This window comes from Chenopodium quinoa, unplaced genomic scaffold, assembly GCF_001683475.1.
Source record: "Chenopodium quinoa cultivar QQ74 unplaced genomic scaffold, ASM168347v1, whole genome shotgun sequence".
Taxonomy (NCBI): Eukaryota; Viridiplantae; Streptophyta; class Magnoliopsida; order Caryophyllales; family Amaranthaceae; genus Chenopodium; species Chenopodium quinoa.
The window spans coordinates 3,287,801-3,306,765 of record NW_018744633.1 but is presented as its reverse complement, the minus strand read 5'-3'; the positions used below and the strand labels follow the sequence as shown (position 1 = coordinate 3,306,765).

The 18,965-nt window shown below is 34.8% G+C and overlaps 2 protein-coding genes across 2 annotated transcripts; one reads left to right on the top strand and one right to left on the bottom strand.

Moving 5' to 3' along the window:
• Positions 1-299: 299 nt before the first annotated feature.
• On the bottom strand, positions 300-5,370 carry LOC110701033 (endoglucanase 12-like). Its single transcript, XM_021878616.1, has 4 exons — positions 4,601-5,370; positions 1,592-2,497; positions 1,134-1,306; positions 300-1,022 (listed from the first exon to the last, which is right to left on the bottom strand). Exons 1-4 carry the CDS (start codon positions 5,025-5,027, stop codon positions 618-620), a joined length of 1,911 nt encoding a protein of 636 aa, XP_021734308.1. The 5' UTR covers positions 5,028-5,370; the 3' UTR covers positions 300-617.
• Positions 5,371-8,841: 3,471 nt separating this feature from the next.
• On the top strand, positions 8,842-14,960 carry LOC110701032 (conserved oligomeric Golgi complex subunit 1-like). The gene is made up of 6 exons (XM_021878615.1): positions 8,842-11,559; positions 11,870-12,064; positions 12,684-12,952; positions 13,067-13,246; positions 13,349-13,523; positions 14,129-14,960. Exons 1-6 carry the CDS (start codon positions 9,364-9,366, stop codon positions 14,288-14,290), a joined length of 3,177 nt encoding a protein of 1,058 aa, XP_021734307.1. The 5' UTR covers positions 8,842-9,363; the 3' UTR covers positions 14,291-14,960.
• Positions 14,961-18,965: the final 4,005 nt, after the last annotated feature.

The window sequence follows — 18,965 nt, the reverse complement described above, 5'->3', positions numbered from 1 at the left end:
ATGGGTTATGGGCAAATTGGGATTGATAATAGTTATCCAACCTGTTGCATGTTACTATGTTTGATTACTTGATATCTTTAAGAATCTTACAACTTGGCAAGCTTTAAGTAAATTATTTGAAGAGCAATTCAATTCTGTTGGAAGATAAATCAAGTAATTTATTTATTTTTAAACTATGTTCATCACTAGATTTATTTATTTTTGTTTTGGTTTAGTACTTATTTTCAAAATATATAAAAATAATATATGTGTTGGTCTAGTCTAATGTAATTTAATTTATGAAATAAGCAAATATCTTATTACATAAGTTGAAATAAACATAGCCTTAGGCTATGTGGATAGATAGTATGACTTCCATTCAAGATTAACTTGGTAACTTTAGCCGAGTTTATACATACAAAATCGGTGTGCAAAACACTCAACTACAAAACATGAGACTTTTTCATGATAATCAAATAATTAACCCTCTCTAAGTCTCTAGTCTCTAGGTGTATGGACAAAGGGAAAAAAAATCCCTTTCTAGGATGTAAAACCCCTACCTCAAAAATCAATTACAAAATGAGATGAATTAAATTGACAATCTCTTTAATTTACACAATTTTTTTCTTTCAATGCTCTTAGGGCCTCCATGGTGCTGGTGGTGGTGGGGATGGAGTATAAAGCGGGGGAACACCGGAAAATATAAGGTTTCGGTCTACTCCAGTCACCCCACCGGTTGTAGTCAATGAGATTAGAGCCGCCACTAGACCGACATTACCGGCCAACGTGGGCTCGGTGTAGCGGTCTAGTTGGCGGTTATCTTTGAATTTGTCAAAACGATCCGGCCCACCAACCATTGCCCCATCAATTGTGTTTGGGTTTGGCTTTTTGCTGTCCCTCCACTTGAACCCCCCTTTACAAGTGTATTTCTCCCCATTTTTGGGTATCGACGCGGCCCGATGGTGCACGTGCTTTGGGTACTTGTTTCCAAAGCCCACCACATAACTCATGTGCAATGGGTTCTTGCCCAACATGTACTCAACCTGTTACAACCAGAAAATGGTTGTTACAATGAAAAATACTTTATATTATAAAAACAGCGCAAATTAGATCATGGACACATAGCAAATAAAAGAGTTAGACGTATTGGTTACCTGAGTTTGAGCAAAGTTACGAAGATCAGAATGACGAAGAAAATAAGGGCCACAATACCATCCAGGAACCCCAGTAGAGTCCATGTAATCTGCAAAGAGATTTGCCAAAAATGCTGTATTCGCTACGTATTGCAATGGCTTTGGTCCTCCTTTGTTCAGCACTATCAATCCTCCTGAGAAATTTATTCCCACACCACATTAATGACCAAACGAGGCTAATTGGCTAACTATTAATCGTTTAACTAATTGTAAACTTGTAATACAATATAAATGCATGCTAACCCAATTTCTCAATTCTTTTAGTTTTAGTCATTTTGCTAGCAAATCGCGAATAGTAAAAAAATTCAATCAAACGACTATTTTTATCAAATACACAAAAACACTAATTATGTTTTAAGAAAAAACAGAATGTATATCTTGTAACAAATAATAAGGGACGTAGGGAGTAGTGTACATACCTCGAGTCCGGTTATAAACTTGAAATTGCTTAATATATGAGCACATATTAAGCTGTGTAACATTATGGTACTGCATCAAAGTCTGCTCATATGGAAAACCAGGATTCAAAAACATCCTAAACCTTGTCAACAACAACATTGCTGCAGGCAACTTGTTGTCCCAACTCAAGTAACTTGTGTTGGTGTTCATCATAAGCGCCTTTGCGTTTTTAGCAATCCCGGCATTAGTGGCCAAGGAAGCATAGCTATTGTTTCCGGTAGCATAATACAACCAAGTAGCACCCCACATGTACTCATCATAGTACCCTGTTGAATTATAGTATGGTGCAGCCCACTGGTTGTCGCGGCTATAAGGTGCTCTCTTGCCACCATCTCTAGCAAATCGAAACACAGTTTTTGCACCTTTGATTAGCTTCTTTGAGTATGCATTGTTGTCACGAAAGACAATAGAGGCTGCTGCTAAGGCTGCAGCCATTTCTCCACCTAGATCCGCCCCTGCATAGCATGTTTGCACGGGGCGATCATAGGTCATGTCCTCTGGCCTCTGCCAACATGTCACGTCGCTAGGGACTTTGGATCCGTTTTGTGCACCACCAACTTGGCTATAGATTTTGTCGATTTGGTCGGCGCTGCTGTTGAAGGTTTTGAGCAAGTAATCGGTGCCCCATTTGATGAGGTCGCGAACATGATCGTACTCGTTGATGGCTTCGTACTTGTGTGGATATTCGATCACACTCCAACTTAGCATTGTCATTGCAAATGCCATAGGAAAATGGTACTTTGTGTTTTCTCCTGAATCATAATATCCCCCTACTAATCCTCCTTTAACATCGGTTAATTTTGATCCATCTTTTAATCCTGAATTTCCTCTCCATTTTATTCCATTATGCTTGGGCAATTTTCCAGCTGCAAAATCAATTACACACATGGTTCAAATCATCAAAGTTCGAGAGAGTAAAGGAAAGCGGCACATGGTTTTTTTTGGTCCGGATCCGGTATTTACGGGTCAGACACATTGAGAGTGAGAGGAACGGGTAAGGATCCCTAGCCTCAAAGGGTCTGTAGTGGGGATTGAACCCCCAACCTCAAGTTTGGAACGTGACAATAGAATCGTACCACTAGACCAAGTTTAGCTTGGTATTAAGACGCTCCTAATTATGTTTTTTCTTCCTAACCAAAAAAAAAAAAAAAAAAAAAAATGGACGGCAGAAATTATGTTTTGTTAATGGTTGACTTTGCATGTATGAGGCAACATCTTCGTGACTATTAAAAATGTACATATTACATACCTAATTGATTATTAAACTAGATTGCAAAATGGGTGACATTATTGGTTATTTTCAACTGAAGAAAAATGGTTTTTCTAATTGAGGGTTTGATAGACGAAAAAGATGTAATCGTTGGAATATTATTTAATTATTTTTCAAAAACTCAACAAATCATGACATTTTATAGAACATTCCTTAGCTAGTTTGTTTTATATTCCAATCTTCGCGTGGAAGAATAACACCTACCCTACAAAAAGTTCACACAAAATTGTTATGAGTAACACCAATAACACCTACGATATCTCTTTTTTAATTGCTTTTGCTAATGCCTTGTAATTAATCTTTGCTTTTACTTATACTCCGTATTAAAAAAAAAAAAAAAAAGGTAACATCATGAATTCATGATCAATATTGATCAAGCATTTTTGTCCAACTTTCATTACCCCTAGCCTTCATAATATTTTTTAATTACAATCATTTTAAGTTAAAGTACAAATTTTTTGAAATGTGTTATGTAACGGAGGTAGTATATTCGATCATGTGAATTCTAGTCATAATTAAATATCAAAAATTAATAAAATTTGTACTCCATAATAGATTATCATAATTTATAGATAACTCATATATAGACACATAATATTGCTAAAACATAACGTCTTGGGAATGATACCCAAAAGGCCAAAATCATACACTTTTTGTAACCAACGATAGGCAAAAAACAATACGAGTAATAATAAATTAATTGTAAAAAAATTTCCTTAGAACATGGATTAATCTCAAAACTAGTTATAAGGGACCCACACGGAGTTCAAATTCTAATTTGCCAATAGATATACCCAAACAAATCAAACTAACGCACGAGATTTATGTCAAAAAGTTGCATAACATCCTTTTGCACGACATAAAAGAAAGAAAACCCCGTTTTTTGAACTCCTTATATTATGGCATGTTCATGGATTATCGATAATGGACCACTAATTATGTGTTACACGCGGATTTTATTTATTTTATGTAATAAATTATTACAAAGTGTGTAAAATGGTTATTTTATCAAGAAAATTAGCTCTCCTTTTTTCATCTAAAAAGATTCACCACTTGAAATTATCAAGATAAATTTATTGGTTTTTCACAGTAATATTCCTCTTGAATTACAATATTTTTAAAACAGAGAAATTTCTCCATATTTTCTAAAGCGATATTAATTTGAGAATGCATGTCAAATCACGTGTTAATCGGTGTAATTAAGGTTTGATATTTCTAGTTTTCGTAATTTTTAAACAATTTATTACAATTTACAAATACAATTTTCCTCTATAAAATAAATACGGAGTAAATAATTTTTTATAAATATTAAAGTTGAGTATTTAAAATGGGTAAATTCCCAAGATTGATATTGACTTTGGATTAGCTTTTTAAATTTTCGATGACTTTTTATCAGAGTAGCTGAGGCTTTTCATAAAATCTTCTTTTAAAGGGAAAATTTCTTAGAGCCAGTCTATCCATTCTTCAGTCTTAGTTGTCCTCCTAACATTAACATTCATTGAATCAAAAAACAAATCAAAACAAATTTTTATTAAAAAAAAAATCTACATATTTCATAAAACTACACCCATTTATATAACTTTAAACCACAAAGATTTCACATTAAATATAATCACACAAGAAATGAAACAAATTATATTAAAATTATTTACGCGTACTTTTTAATAAAAAAAGACGAGTAGAGGAAGAAAGAACTTACATTTTTGGGCATTGAAGAAGAGGAGAGCCTTATGAAGGGCAATAGTGTAATTATCAGCAGGGGGCGGTCCACTTTTATGTTTAGGCAAAGATTTGGCTATAATAACAGGCATAGCAATAACAATGAAAGCAACAATAAATGACCAAAATGCCCATTTAAGAACTTTCTTGCTAACAATAATGCACCCCAAATCAACATACTTATTTTTCCTATTCTTACGACTTTGATCTTGTGGTGCTAATAGCCAACTTTGTTGCACTTGATCTAATTCATGACTATTATTATTACCATTTATTTGTTCTTGGTATAATAAACTTGCTCTATCCCAATCTTCCATTTCTCTACTATTTTTGAATTGATCTTCCTCAATTTTTTGATCAATTCTTTGCACCTCATATGTCCCTCCCCACATGTTTGAACTATGCATTTTTTTCGAGTTTCGGAATAATTGATGTAGACAAGATTTGATCGATATATATATAAGACTTTAACCAAGTAGAATATGACGACGATGGTTAATGTTTAAGGCATGGGTTGGAAGACAGATTGGAGAGGATAAGGGGGTGTATTGGAAAATGTTGAGGATGAAGAGAATTGAAACAAGAAAAATGTTGTTTTTGGGTGTTTATATATATAGTACGAGAAAAATTGTTTAGGAAAGGAGGGATTTTATATTAGGGTGTAACGCGTAGGTTACAACTGGAGTAGAGAGAGAAGTAAAATGAGGAGTGAGAAAGTGTGAGAATTTATGTGTGATTGTGTTAAACTTTAGGAATGACGAATGAATGTATGTGTCATGTTCTATTCATACTCCGTATTATTTTTTCAATTTTTTTTTTTTTTTTTCTTGGGAGAAGAAATGGGTTGAAGTTTCTGGGGAGATAGTGACAATTGGAGAGAAGTGTTGGAGTGTTTTAAATAAGAGTTGGGTGTTTTGAGGTAATCATGATTAATGAGGCTATTAGAGAGAGATTATGTTTGGTCAAATTTGCTTGGTTCTTAGTAATTCGATTTTAGTAAAGTTTAGTTTTAATAGTCTTTTTTCGGTGTTTCCAAAATAGTTTTTATTTTTAATGACACATATCAATGTATTCTTGTAAAGTCGAACTTTTTCCGTCTAAAAAATGGTTTTAATTTTACGGAAATTTCATGAAATGCCCCTGAGTAATTTTTTTATTCATCAAATACTCATCAAAACTTTCAAATTCACCAAATACTCCTGAGTTTAAAAAAATTTCACCAAATTCCCTTAATGACTAACGGCGGTTAACACCGTTAGTCATTAATGATTAATACGCCACGTGGCAGCCTCTAATTGGTTGTTGTAATATTAGTTAATTAATTATTAAAAAAAATTAAAAATAAAAAAAAAATTAAAAATTAAAAAAAAATACCCCAACCACCCAAGACCCACCCACCCCTCCCCCTGCGCCGGTGGTCCCTTTTCGCCAGCGACGGCAGCCCGCCCACCCTCCCCTACCTCCAGCCCCTTTCTTCATTCGTTTCCCCTCCCCTTAAACCCCTGCCCAACCTCGAAAACACCCCCTTCCTTCGCGACTGACGCCCAAACCACCTCCCCGACGCCAGCAAACCACTTTCGCCCCACCCCCCGCCATCCCCACCCCCTTTCCCCCCTAAACCACCACCCTAAAAACCGAAAACCCCCCAAATTGAAACCCTAGATTTCGATTTGGGATTTTTTCGATTAAAGGGTTTTTTGGGTGGTGATTTAGGGGGGAAAGGGGGTGGGGATGGCGGGTGGGGCGAAAAAGGTTCGCCGGCGTCGGGGAGGGGGTTTGGACGCCGGCCGCGAAGGAGGGGTGTTTTTCGAGGGATGGGGAGGGGTTTAAGGGGAGGGGAAACGAAGGGAGAGGGGGCTGGCCTCGCCTGCGACCAGCGCCGGTTCCGACAGGGAGCTGGCGGCCGCCGGCGTCGTCTGGCAGGGGCTGGTGGTGGGGCGGGGTGGGTTTAGGGGGTGGGGGGGGTATTTTTTTTAAAAAGTTTTTTTTATATATTTTTAAAGTTTTTTTAATAATTAATTTATTTATATTACAACAACCAATTAGAGGCTGCCACGTGGCGTATTAGTCAGTAATGACTAACGGTGTTAACCGCCGTTAGTCATTAAGGGCATTTGGTGAAATTTTTTTAAACTCAGGAGTATTTGGTGAATTTGAAAGTTTTGATGGGTATTTGGTGAATAAAAAAATTACTCAGGGGCATTTCATGAAATTTCCGTTAATTTTAATGTCACGAGTATGGTTACACACCATTAAATCAATAATAACCGTCTAACAAGATTTAGGGTCTGTTCATATTGACTGAACTCAGCTGAACTGAACTTATACTCCTTGTTAGCGATTAACAAGATTAAAAAGTTACTCCGTTATAATTGACAAACTCTTTTGTAACAGACTACACATTAGACAAGTCATTTTGGGAGTATATATTGCCAAAGTAGGATAGAAATCAGTATTTGACATGATGTAAGTACCAGCTGTGGCTTGGCTGGAAGTTATACATGCATGTAGAATTTGGCCTAAAGTTTTGCTCATCTTTTTTATACAGGCGACGAGTCGACGACCATAATGATCACATTTCTTCGTCATAGAAACTTCCTTATTAGGAGGCTGCTCATTTTTAAAATAATTAATTTAAATGCCATGCAAATATTTGTTATCAATATTATATTATATTCTTATTAATAAAGTCTCGACCAATGATAATTATTGGCTAGCAATTTCTCATTTTCTTGGGTGGAACAATGTTATGTCACGAGACGAAATATGTCACTTTATATTGTAATTAAAGTCATTTTAATCTACTACTTATTACACCCTATAAATCTTATTCTACAATTGTCATACAAAGTATAAATGTATAATAGTTTCATGGTCAAAGTAGTTATGATTTGGTAAAGGATATTCATTAATATTTACGACATCATAACTCCGTCAATTTTTGAATTATTACATGATACATATAAGAAATAATTGGTGTTTCTGATCTAAACAAGGGTGGAGTGAGAATCGATCCCAAGATCTCTTGAAACCGGGAGGGAAGCTCTAATCACTTGAGCTACGTATCCTTCACTCACAATTGTGTACTTTGTAATTATGAAGAATTATATCTTTATAGAAAAAGTCTTTACTTCTGCCAAACAAGAGCAATCTAATAATAAGACAATAAAATCGAAATCTGTAACATTAATCATACATAAATATATGGAATCAATTGAAGAGTATTTTATCAAGAATTCATGATTAATTTGAGGAAGTATGATTAATGTTTAAAGCCTAAAGTTAGACCTTAAGGCTAAATATATTAAAGCCGAAAAAAATAGTTCTAAGATTTGTTTTCTTTTTATTACGTTATACCTTATATATGGAGTATGTGTTATTAAAATAAATTAATGATGCCAATAGCAGTTAGTGATACATATATTAGCATTGAACCAAGGAATAGCTTATGGAATACAAGTATATTATATATAAAGACATTGATCTGTTGACAATATTAAGGTGTAATAATATAATGTAGCATATATGTGTATATTAAAATCAAATAATCAGTTTATAATGTTATACTAATACGCATTAGTGGTGCTAGATCTGTAAATTTTAACTATAAGGGTTTGAGAATTTGACTATTGAGGGAATACCGGAAATAACTGAAAATCATTAACTCAATAAAAATAGTACAACCCCCCCCCCCCAAAAAAAAAAAAAAAAAAAAAAAAGTGGACACTTGATGACTTAAACCGGCTTGTTAGACTTAAGAGACAAATCGGACATTTTTAGGTGACTTAGGGTCTGTTCTGATTTACTGAAATGAGCAAATGAATTGAACTGAACTGAATTGAACTTAACTTAACTTAAATTAAATTAAGTTGAAAAGAACAGGCCCTTAGTCCAGTTATAAATTATCCAAAGGTGAAGGGCTGAAGGCTAATACCTGGTATCAAATACTCAAGTAATGGTGGAGGATGCATCTTTGAATATAAAATGCTCTTAAGACTTACAAAACTTTCCAAAAATGAAGACTAATACACACTTTCTCACAAATTTTAAGGTTTTTTTTTAAAAAAAAAAAAATTGAATTGAATTTTTAAGTGGTCTCCCAATATATCAACCCATAAGACATTATGACATACAAGTATAATAATAATAAAAATTATACATTGATATATGTGCCAAATTGCCAATCAAAATATTTCATTTTATCAAATTTTTTTTTATGTTTCACCCGATTCACCTTTTGAGCTAATTCAGATTCGAAACTCAATTATGAGTGGTTAGATTCCAATCTCCTCTCAATTATTATTGCGTTCGGTACACCATTTGAGCTACTAGATAATTGTTGTTTCCTCATTCCCCATTTCCCCCAACAAATTCTAAATATAGAGTCCATACTCCATAGCCCATTCTTGCTAAAGTTGCTACATTCACTATCCACTTACATTCCAAGCCCAATTACCGACATAACCCACCCGTTTATCAAAATTCAAGTATTTTTCCTTCAAAAAAAATAAAAATAAAAGAAAAATAAACTCTTTGAAATGAAGCAATCAAAAATGGAGTTCACTGTCTAATCTCAGATCATCCATTGAAATTCTCTCTCCTCTAAATCCCAATTTCACATCTAAATCCCTAATTTCCCACATTGTAATTCCAATTTAGGTTTTAAATGTCTTCATAATTTCCCCAATATAGGGATTTTCTCTCTCTCAAATCCATCACTCTGTAAAAACTCCCGGCAAAATCATGAGAGCTCCGTCGGAAAATCAATCGGCGGCAATGGCGGCGGGAACAGGGTTTCGTGAAGCTGAATCACTGTTTCGGGCGAAACCCGTTTCGGAGATCAGAAACGTGGAGTTGAATACCCGGAAGCAGATCGAAGACAAGAAGGAAGAACTTCGTCAGCTGATTGGAAATCGTTACAGAGATCTGATTGATTCGGCTGATTCAATTTTGTTGATGAAATCGTCTTGTGAGTCAATTTCTTCTAATATTCAATCGATCTCTGATTCAATTTTTTCGCTTTCTTCTGCCGTAAGTCCTAAGTTTTCGGCTAACCCTAACCCTAATCGAACTAAAATCTATGGCATTGCTAGTAGGGTTAAGTATTTGGTTGATACCCCAGAAAATATTTGGGGGTGTTTGGATGAATTTATGTTTTTGGAGGCTAGTGCTAGGTATATTAGAGCTAAATTGGTTTATCAAGGGTTGAATTTGGTGGGGCATGATGGGGGGAAGATTTTGAAGAAGAATTTTCCATTGTTGAATCATCAATGGCAGATTGTTGAGAGTTTTAAGGGTCAGATTTCGCAGAGGAGTCGAGAGAGGTTGTTGGTGATGTTGGATAAGGAAGAGAATGATGTTTGGAAGTTGCCAATTGGGGCATTTGCGGATGCTCTTGCTGGTGTCGCGATAATTGATGAGCTCGATCCTAAGCAGGCATTTGGGTTGTTTTTGGACTCTCGGAAGTCGTGGATTTTGCAAAAGTTGAGTAATTTTGATGGTAATGCTGTGGTTCCTGTTCTTTGTGAGGTAACTAGGATAATTCAGGTTACCATAGGTCATGTAGGGGAGATGTTTTTGCAAGTTTTGAATGATATGCCGTTGTTTTATAAAGTTATTTTGGAATCGCCGCCTGCTGCACAGTTATTTGGTGGGATTCTTAATCCTGATGAAGAGGTGAGATTGTGGAATGAGTTTAGGGATAAGTTGGAATCAATTATGGTGCTGCTTGATCGGGAGTTTATTGCAAAGGCTTGTTCAAGCTGGTTGAGGGAATGTGGGAGAGAAATTGTGAAAAAGATTGATGGGAGGTGTCTCATTGATGCGATTTCTAGTGGAGAAGAGCTCGCTTCGGCTGAGAAGCTTATACGGGAGACTATGGAAAGTAAAGATATTTTTGAAGGAAGCTTGGAGTGGTTGAAGAGTGTTTTTGGTTCTGATATTGAGCTTCCTTGGAGTAGGACTAGGGAACTTGTTTTAGAGGAGAGTGTGGACCTTTGGGATGAGATATTTGAGGATGCTTTTGTATCTAGAATGAAAGTTATTATTGAATCAGGATTCAATGATTTGACTGCCGCTGTAAATGTTACAGAGTCAATTCAAGCAGTTGGAAGCATTTTTTATGATAGCAGTGGCTTTGAAGCATATTTGAACAGATCCTCTGCTGATGGTGGAGTTTGGTTTGTTGAGCCAAATGCTAAAAAGTGTGGTGTTATCCCAAGCTTAAAGGCCTTACCTGAGGAATTTGACTTTGGCAGTTGCCTTGGTGCATATTTTGGGCCAGAAGCTAGCAAAATTAGGGATGCGGTAGATAGCTGCTGCAAAAGTGTGCTGGAAGACTTGCTATACTTTTTAGAATCTCCAAAAGCACCCTTGAGGTTGAAAGACCTGGCACCATATCTGCAAACTAGATGTTATGAAAGCATATCCACTATCCTGGTAGATTTGACAAATGAACTTGACAAATTACGTGCTGCCCTTGACAATGTAAAGAAGGGAAGCAAGCTTATGCCACCAGCCGCAATTATAGAGAGATCTCTTTTTGTTGGAAGGCTGTTGTTTGCCTTTCGAAACCACTCGAAGCACATCCCGGTGGTGTTAGGTTCACCAAGAGTTTGGGCAAATGAAGCCGTAGCTTCAAATTCAGAGACATTTTCTTCTGTTTCGAGAACCTTGAGGATTTCTTTGGACTCTTTAACACCTGGTAGCCCAAAGCCATTGCTCAATAACTCTAAAAGACAGATGTCACTTACTGTTTCTGCTTTGTTTGGAGCAACTGACAGTACAAGTCCAAAACTTGAAGAACTCACAAGCAGTATGAGAGACCTCTCTATTGCAGCTCATGGTTTGTGGATCTCATGGGTATCTGATGAGCTTGCAAGTATCCTCTCGAAGGATCTCAGAGGAGACGATGCTCTATTAGCCACAAATCCATTGCGAGTAAGTCAGTTCTGTCGAAGTCTTTGTGCCAGATTTCCTGTGAATCGATTAGTCCTGATGTTAGCCTCACAGATCTGTCTCACCTTTTATGTGTTCTTATACTTCATTTTTCATAATTTCAAATTACTCTTCCACATACGGGTTCCATTTGTATGGAAATATTTAAATGTTAAAACTGCTCTATCAACATTCATTATGCATATGAGAAAATAATATCATTTTGGAACCCTGCTCTCTTTTTCTTTAAGCTAATTTTCTCTCTGATGGGCTATCAGAGGCTAACTGTTGGACTTCTTTTGATTCTTGTTAGGGCTGGGAAGAGGTAGTAGTTAAGCAAGACCAATCAAGTGAAGGCGAGTCAGACATGAAAATATTGCTTCCATCCATGCCTTCTTTGTATATTTGTTCTTTTTTATTCAGAGCATGTGAAGAAGTTCATCGCATTGGAGGCCATGTTCTGGATAAGACTATTCTGCAGCAATTTGCGAAGAGGCTCTTGGAAAAGGTATGTGTTTATCAGCCGTGAAAATATAATCATCTGGCCTCCCTTTAGTGTGTTAGATTGTTAATTATTTCTACTTTCATAGTATGTGATTATTAGACCCTGATAGCTCCACTTATTAAGCAATGATGATGACACTAATAATGTTGACAATTGACTTAATTATCTCTGCCTTTTATGTGACTATCGGTGCAAGGCCTAGGTTTTGTCGCTGTTTTCTTGCCATTTTCTTGGACATGAGTGTGCCAATATTTAAGGGGGTTGTTCTTGAGCTATTAATCAGCAAACTGAGAGAATGTCTCCAATATTAATGTTGTCAGTTTTGCTCCTTGTGGGATAACTCCAAAATTTAGCTGCATGTCAACTATATTTTGACCAAATTTGAGTTTATGACCAAATTATTTCAGTTTTATGGTCAATAGTGTGATCAAATTTGCTCTGAGTCTTAAGACTTGATGAAATATATTTTCTGCCTCGATTCGTTTCATAATTTTGATGATTGAATAAATTGGTACCAAGTACTAGTTTTTAATAGCTTTTTTTTTGGATTTAATTCTTGGGATTACATCTATTCTGTTGTTTTCTTCCTTTTTTCCTTACCAATTGGAATGTTCTCATCTAGGTTATTGGACTTTATAGCGACCTTGTAGCTAATGGAGTGCAAATATCTGAGAAAGGAGTTCTTCAAGTTCTGTTAGACTTGAGATTTGCTGGTGATGTTCTTTCTGGATATGATTCCACTTTAAATGATGGATTATTAAAAAGTCCATCTACCAAATATAGTTACAGGAGGAAGCCAGATAAGAGCACAGCCAAGTCAGCTACTAGAGAGCGTATTGATGATCTAATCAACCGCTTTTCACAAAGGCTGGATCCAATTGATTGGCAAACGTAAATTCTTTACTACTGTGTTATCTAATTTATACTTACACATTGTTGTGTAATAGCGAGTTCTTAGAATCTCTCTTAAAGTATCTCATGCACTTTTCTGGAATTCTTATGTAGGTATGAGCCATACCTTTGGGAAAATGAGAGACAGTCTTACTTAAGACACGCAGTCCTCTTTGGCTTCTTTGTTCAACTTAATCGCTTGTATACTGATACTGTTCAGAAACTCCCTACCAATTCAGAGTCTAATATAATGAGATGCTCTACTGTTCCGCGATTCAAATACCTTCCCATCAGGTTTGCTATGTTTGAATGTCAATTGTCTGATTCTGCACTGTTACACGTCTTACACTCAAGCAAAGCATTGTCCTTAAGATCTTAACTCTTTTTTTGCTGCAGTACACCTGCTTTGTCTTCCAGGGCTGCGACTAAGTCACCTATTCGGACTTCTTCTGATGATGTATCATCAAGAAGTCCATGGTCTCATACAAACGGGAAGTTCTCACAGAAGGCTCTCTTGGATGACAACTCAGGCTTTGGAGTAGCAGCTCCATTTTTGAAGTCTGTCATGTCGGTAAGTATTTCTATTAACAAGCATTTGAGGACTGTCTTAGTTTGAATCTAGCCTGGCGTATCTGATTCTCTGGTCTAAAGTTGATCAAGCCTCTTTTGAATTTTTGAGAAGCCAGTTCTGATCAGTGAACGTTTCTCATCCCATTTGGAATTCATGTGGCATATAATTTTGATTGTTTCTCATAAGTCTATTCCTTTGCTCCTTTGAGAGAGAAAATTATACTATCTGCATACAATTAACTTTACAAAATCTTATTAGTGAGATATTAATTAGCCAATTTTGCTTGATCAAGGGGTGTACTTACAGAGCATATGGATGTTTTCTGTATGAATTTGCTTTTGTTCTAGCTCAACATTTTTTTCAAAATGTGAATTCCTTGCATTTCCAAAGTGATAAGCATATACGCTAAGTTGAATAGCAGGCTCCTGGCATTCCACATCTTGGTCAGGTGATCTGTTTCTTTATATGCCTACGTGCTTAGTAACTATTGTCGCCCATCTCATTATACTATCTGCTAAGATTAGTGGTTAGTTTTGTGAAGGTTGGTTCTATGGAGCTTTTTGTGAAAACTATGAGAATGGATGTAACCTGTTTACATTTACCAGGTTGGGACTAGATTTGGAGAGGGCACGTTTAAGTTGGGTTCAATGCTATCAGATGCACGCTTCAAGGATAAGTCAGCTGCTTCGATGTCATTTGGCGATATTTTACCAGTCCAAGCTGCAGGCCTCCTCTCATCATTCACTGCCACCAGATCTGACTCTTAAATGAGAATCAGAACCATGAATGTTTTTCTTTACCAAAAGGGCTTCGTGTCTTCTTCTGAGAGAGAATCATGACAGGCCTCTATGGTTTGATCAAGTGTTTTTTCATCGGTATACATGTAGCAAAATACGACTGTATGTAGATTACTTCCATCACATGTTTGAGCACAAGGAAATATTTTGACGCCGGCTATCACCAGGAATGAAACTATGCTGTATTTGGAAGTAGGTTTTGCTCCCCTTACGATTGGTTGTACTGTGAATGTTCAAAAGGGAAAGTGGATTCTACCAGATATATCAATTGGCAAGGCTATGAAATCAACATCATTTCTGGTTAGTTCTGTTGAAGTTGGTTCTGGTCTAATGCTTGATATAGTTGCTGTATCTTTTCTTTAGCGTCTGGACCTGTATTTTACTTTCAATGTGGTAATTTATCTCAAGCTTAGATGGCAATACTGTTGGTGGTGCTCCCTTTCCTATATGAACCAAGCATTTTACTTGCCTATTCATAGTAGTATTAAGGCGATGAATTGTGAAGGTAGCCTTTGTATACCAAAAGCGAATTATAGTCTGCTGTAAAACTGTAATGTTAGATCATAGAAATTTTTAGTGTCAATTTTGATTCATAGCTGAATGTTTGTAAATTGAACAGTAACAAATATAGTTGATTCAATTGCCTGTTTTCTCGCAATGCCTGATTAGATTAATTTGTCATTGTTTTTCATGGGAAATTTAGGAAGTTTATTCAGTATGTGGAGCTTTGTTCTGGGTTGCAGTTCTTGAAAAGTTCTTTGTGCTGCTGGTATACTCGCAACTGCATAGAACTCTTCAAGAACTGTCTGCACGAGGATCACCCATTGCTTCAAGCAAGAACATACGGCGTAGTAATCTGGCTATAAGGAGCTGTTGATCATTTGTGCAATTGCAGTAGTTGATGAAAATCTTTACATTTTGTTCCGGTTTATGTACACATATACAAGCATCATGATCCAAGACTGGAAAATGATCTAAAGCCAATCAACTTACACAAGTCCAGCAACAAAATTGTGGCCTACAAATGCAGTCTCAAGTCTCAACTTAAAAATTGGGCCTCTCTACCACCAACCCCCAAATTATTTCAGCAAAAATAAACAATAACCTCATAAGTTACATTGAGTACTCCAAGGTTATTATTACTTCGGCTCTTTCACTAAACCTCAGGGTCACCTCGGAAATTTTTTGAATATTATGATAAAACCTCGGGGTCACCTTGGAAAATTTTCGAATATTAAGATTAAACCTCAGGGTCACCTCAGAAAATATTCGAATATTACGATTAAACCTCAGGGTTCTAGGAAAATCGAGAATATGATGAAGGTAGTTGTTACATGTGTACGGAAAAATAATTTGCCGACTATATCACACTAGCTTCAAAACTAATTAAATTTTTAAAAATATAATAAAAAGGGGTTTGAAAAACAACAAATAATGATAAAATAGTGGATGTAGAATACATTGCTTGAATAGTACTCTGCGTGGTTGAGCTGCATTCTCAAAGAAAACAGCTTGCAAAAAAAATTTCAACTATTTATAAAATAACTACAAATATATCAAACAAAATGAGCATAGTATTAGTATAATTATTTAAGTTGGACTGCCCACTGGTATAAGTTCCATGCATGCATGTATGACTAAAATGATCCATGTTTTAATAAATAGGTCACGTGTGTTAGTTTCTACTTCTTATTTGTCAACACAATTAATTAATTACAGAAACATCCTCTTAATTTTTAGACAGTTCGATCTTAAATTTGTATGTATGTGAAGATCATTAACTAAGGTCTCTACTCCCCATAGATATGGTAGGTATCCTTGAGACCTTGACCCTTAGCTTCTACGATTTGCTCTCTCGCTAACATGGAATTTTCGTAGCGCCTTTTCTTATAAGAGAAAATACAAGTTCATCTTCGTGATTAACAAAAAAACGTTTATCTAGTGACATTTTTATAAATAAATAAAAAAAAAACTTTTGTCAAATGTGGACCCCATTAATGTTGATTTATTTACAAAAATGTCATGCTGACTGGGATTTTCTATTGATTTATTTATGGAACTGCCACTAGATATACGTTTTTTTTGTTTATCATGAATATGACCTGGGCCTCCCTTGTCTTATAATACTCTCTCCATTACAATTTCAAAATGAACAAATTTTTATTACAATTCCTAAAGCTTGAATTTATATTCCTAACATTTAGATATATTTAATTATTGTTTATATTAGGCTACTAGGTACGGAGTAATTTTTTTTATCTCTTCTATATATCCTTATCTTCGTGGTATATATAATAATAAAATACTTAGGCCCTATTTGATTCACCTTAATTTTGCTGAACTGAAATTATTTTTACTGAACAGAACTTAATTTTACTGAACTGAAATTATTTTTACTGATTTTCTATTATAATTCTTCTTTAAGAAAACTGAATTTTACTGAACTGAACTTATTTTTACTGAACTGAAATTATTTTTACTGAATTGAAATTAATTTTACTGAACTGAACTTATTTTTACTGAATTGAAATTATTTTTACTTAATATTATTTTCTTAAGGTGAATCAAACAGGGCCTTACTTTGTTAAGTTAGCTAAGACGCTTAGTGTCACAATTCAAACATAAATCGGGACGATTATAAATTACTCCGTAGTATTCTCTCTGTCGCTAAAAAAACTTCATATTTTAGCTTTTTACAAGACAATCACACCATCTAAACAGGATAATTTTATTTTTTTTTTAAAAAGGGTACTATTATACATAAAAATTTGAATGTAATAGTAGAAGAAAGTTTTTTTTTTTGACCCAATATAGTTGAAGAAAGTGACAAAGCATAAGAAGCCAGAAACTAGAAAGTTGGGTAACATAACATAACATCAACTCATTCTTTGCAATGTATGTAGTCAAAGTCAACATGCCTTTTTTCTGCGTGGCCAGTCCAAGAGATTGAATTTTGAATGCAATATTTCAAAGTAGTGTGTTACTTACATTTCCACAGTATTTTTGATTCATTCTCTTTATTTCTCAATTATTCTTAGCTTTATAATGTTAGCACCCATTCTTTTAGTGCAACACTAATCAATAAGGAGTATCACATTATCATACTCAATCTCATAAGTAAATATAATTAACATCTTAACGTGGTAAAAGTCATATATATATACTCGATCTATAATTCATTATTAGTTTGACCATGATTTTAATTACTTATCTTATTTTACCGGTATTTTTTAAATAGTTACACTTGATCTCTTGTCATTAGACAAGAATAAGGGTCTGTTCTCTTACGTTGAAATTCAGTTCAGTTCAGCTCAACTCCTAATTTCCTTCTCTTATAAAATATTCATTTCAGTTCAGTTCAGTTCAGTTCAGCTCAACTCCTAATTTCCTTCTCTTATAAAATATTCATTTCAGTTCAGTTCAGCTCAACTTCTAATTCCCTTCTCTGATAAAATATTCATTTCAGTTCAGTTCAGCTCAACTCCTAATTTCCTTCTCTTATAAAATATTCAGTTCAGTTCAGTTCAATCAATGAGAACGGACCTTAAATACGATTTGATTTCTTGTGAGACACGGTTAACAAAATATCAATCCAATTGTCACAATTATTGTACGGAATTGAACTACTATAATAAGTAATTGAGTTCACATTAACTTAACCTTGTAATCAAATGTGAACATACTTATTTAACTACATAGTAAAAATCAAAAATCATTAAGAGAAAAATGTTTAGTACAAATTCATGGAGGTAGAAGTTAGGAAGAGGGGGACAAAAGGGATGTATTTAAGGATAAGAGATAGAATAATAATAAATTGAAAGAGAGAACATACACCTGTCATCCCCCTCGTGTTGCTCCTTTCTTTATTTATTTTTTTAAAAAAAAAAAATATTAAAATTAAATTAAACATTTTTAAAAAAAAAAAAAAAGAAAAAAAAATTGTAGAAAAGCGTGCTATTATAACTCCAAGACATATAGAGTAGCTCTTAGGGGAAAAAAAATCAGAAAGCATATTCAAACATTTATATATAAAGAAAGATGTATTTTCTGAAAGACTTGATTTGATTTGATTTATTCTTATTTACCAAATTGACAGAGAAATATGCTATACACTTATGATGAAAGGTCAAGATTTGATCGATGTGTCACTTTAATTCTACACCCCCTTTTTTTATGAGAATACTCGAATTTTTGCCAGGGTTTAAATTTTGTCTTGGCTACATCCCATTTAATGCTCTTCCATTGTCTTGCCTATACCCCACCAATCCTCCATCCTTTTTTTAAAATAAAAATAAAAATCTTTTCCCTTAAGTTAGAATATATGTACACACAATTATAGATATAACTCCAACATTTATAAATAGTTATTGAGAGGATTTGGACAAACTTAAATTATCGAATATTCACAAATAGTTACTGAAATAATTTGGACACACACTTAAGAGTACGTTTTTGAGATTTATTAGAATTAGGTTAGAGTATGCCAGATGTGTGGAAGATATATACTTATATTATACAAAGTATGTATCGGAGACGACATACAAGACATATCGAACACTGTTTTCATAGATAGTTCGCATTAGGTTAAATTTTGGCTTTATTAATATTCATAGTAATTGCCCTAATAGAGATGAATTTAGTTACC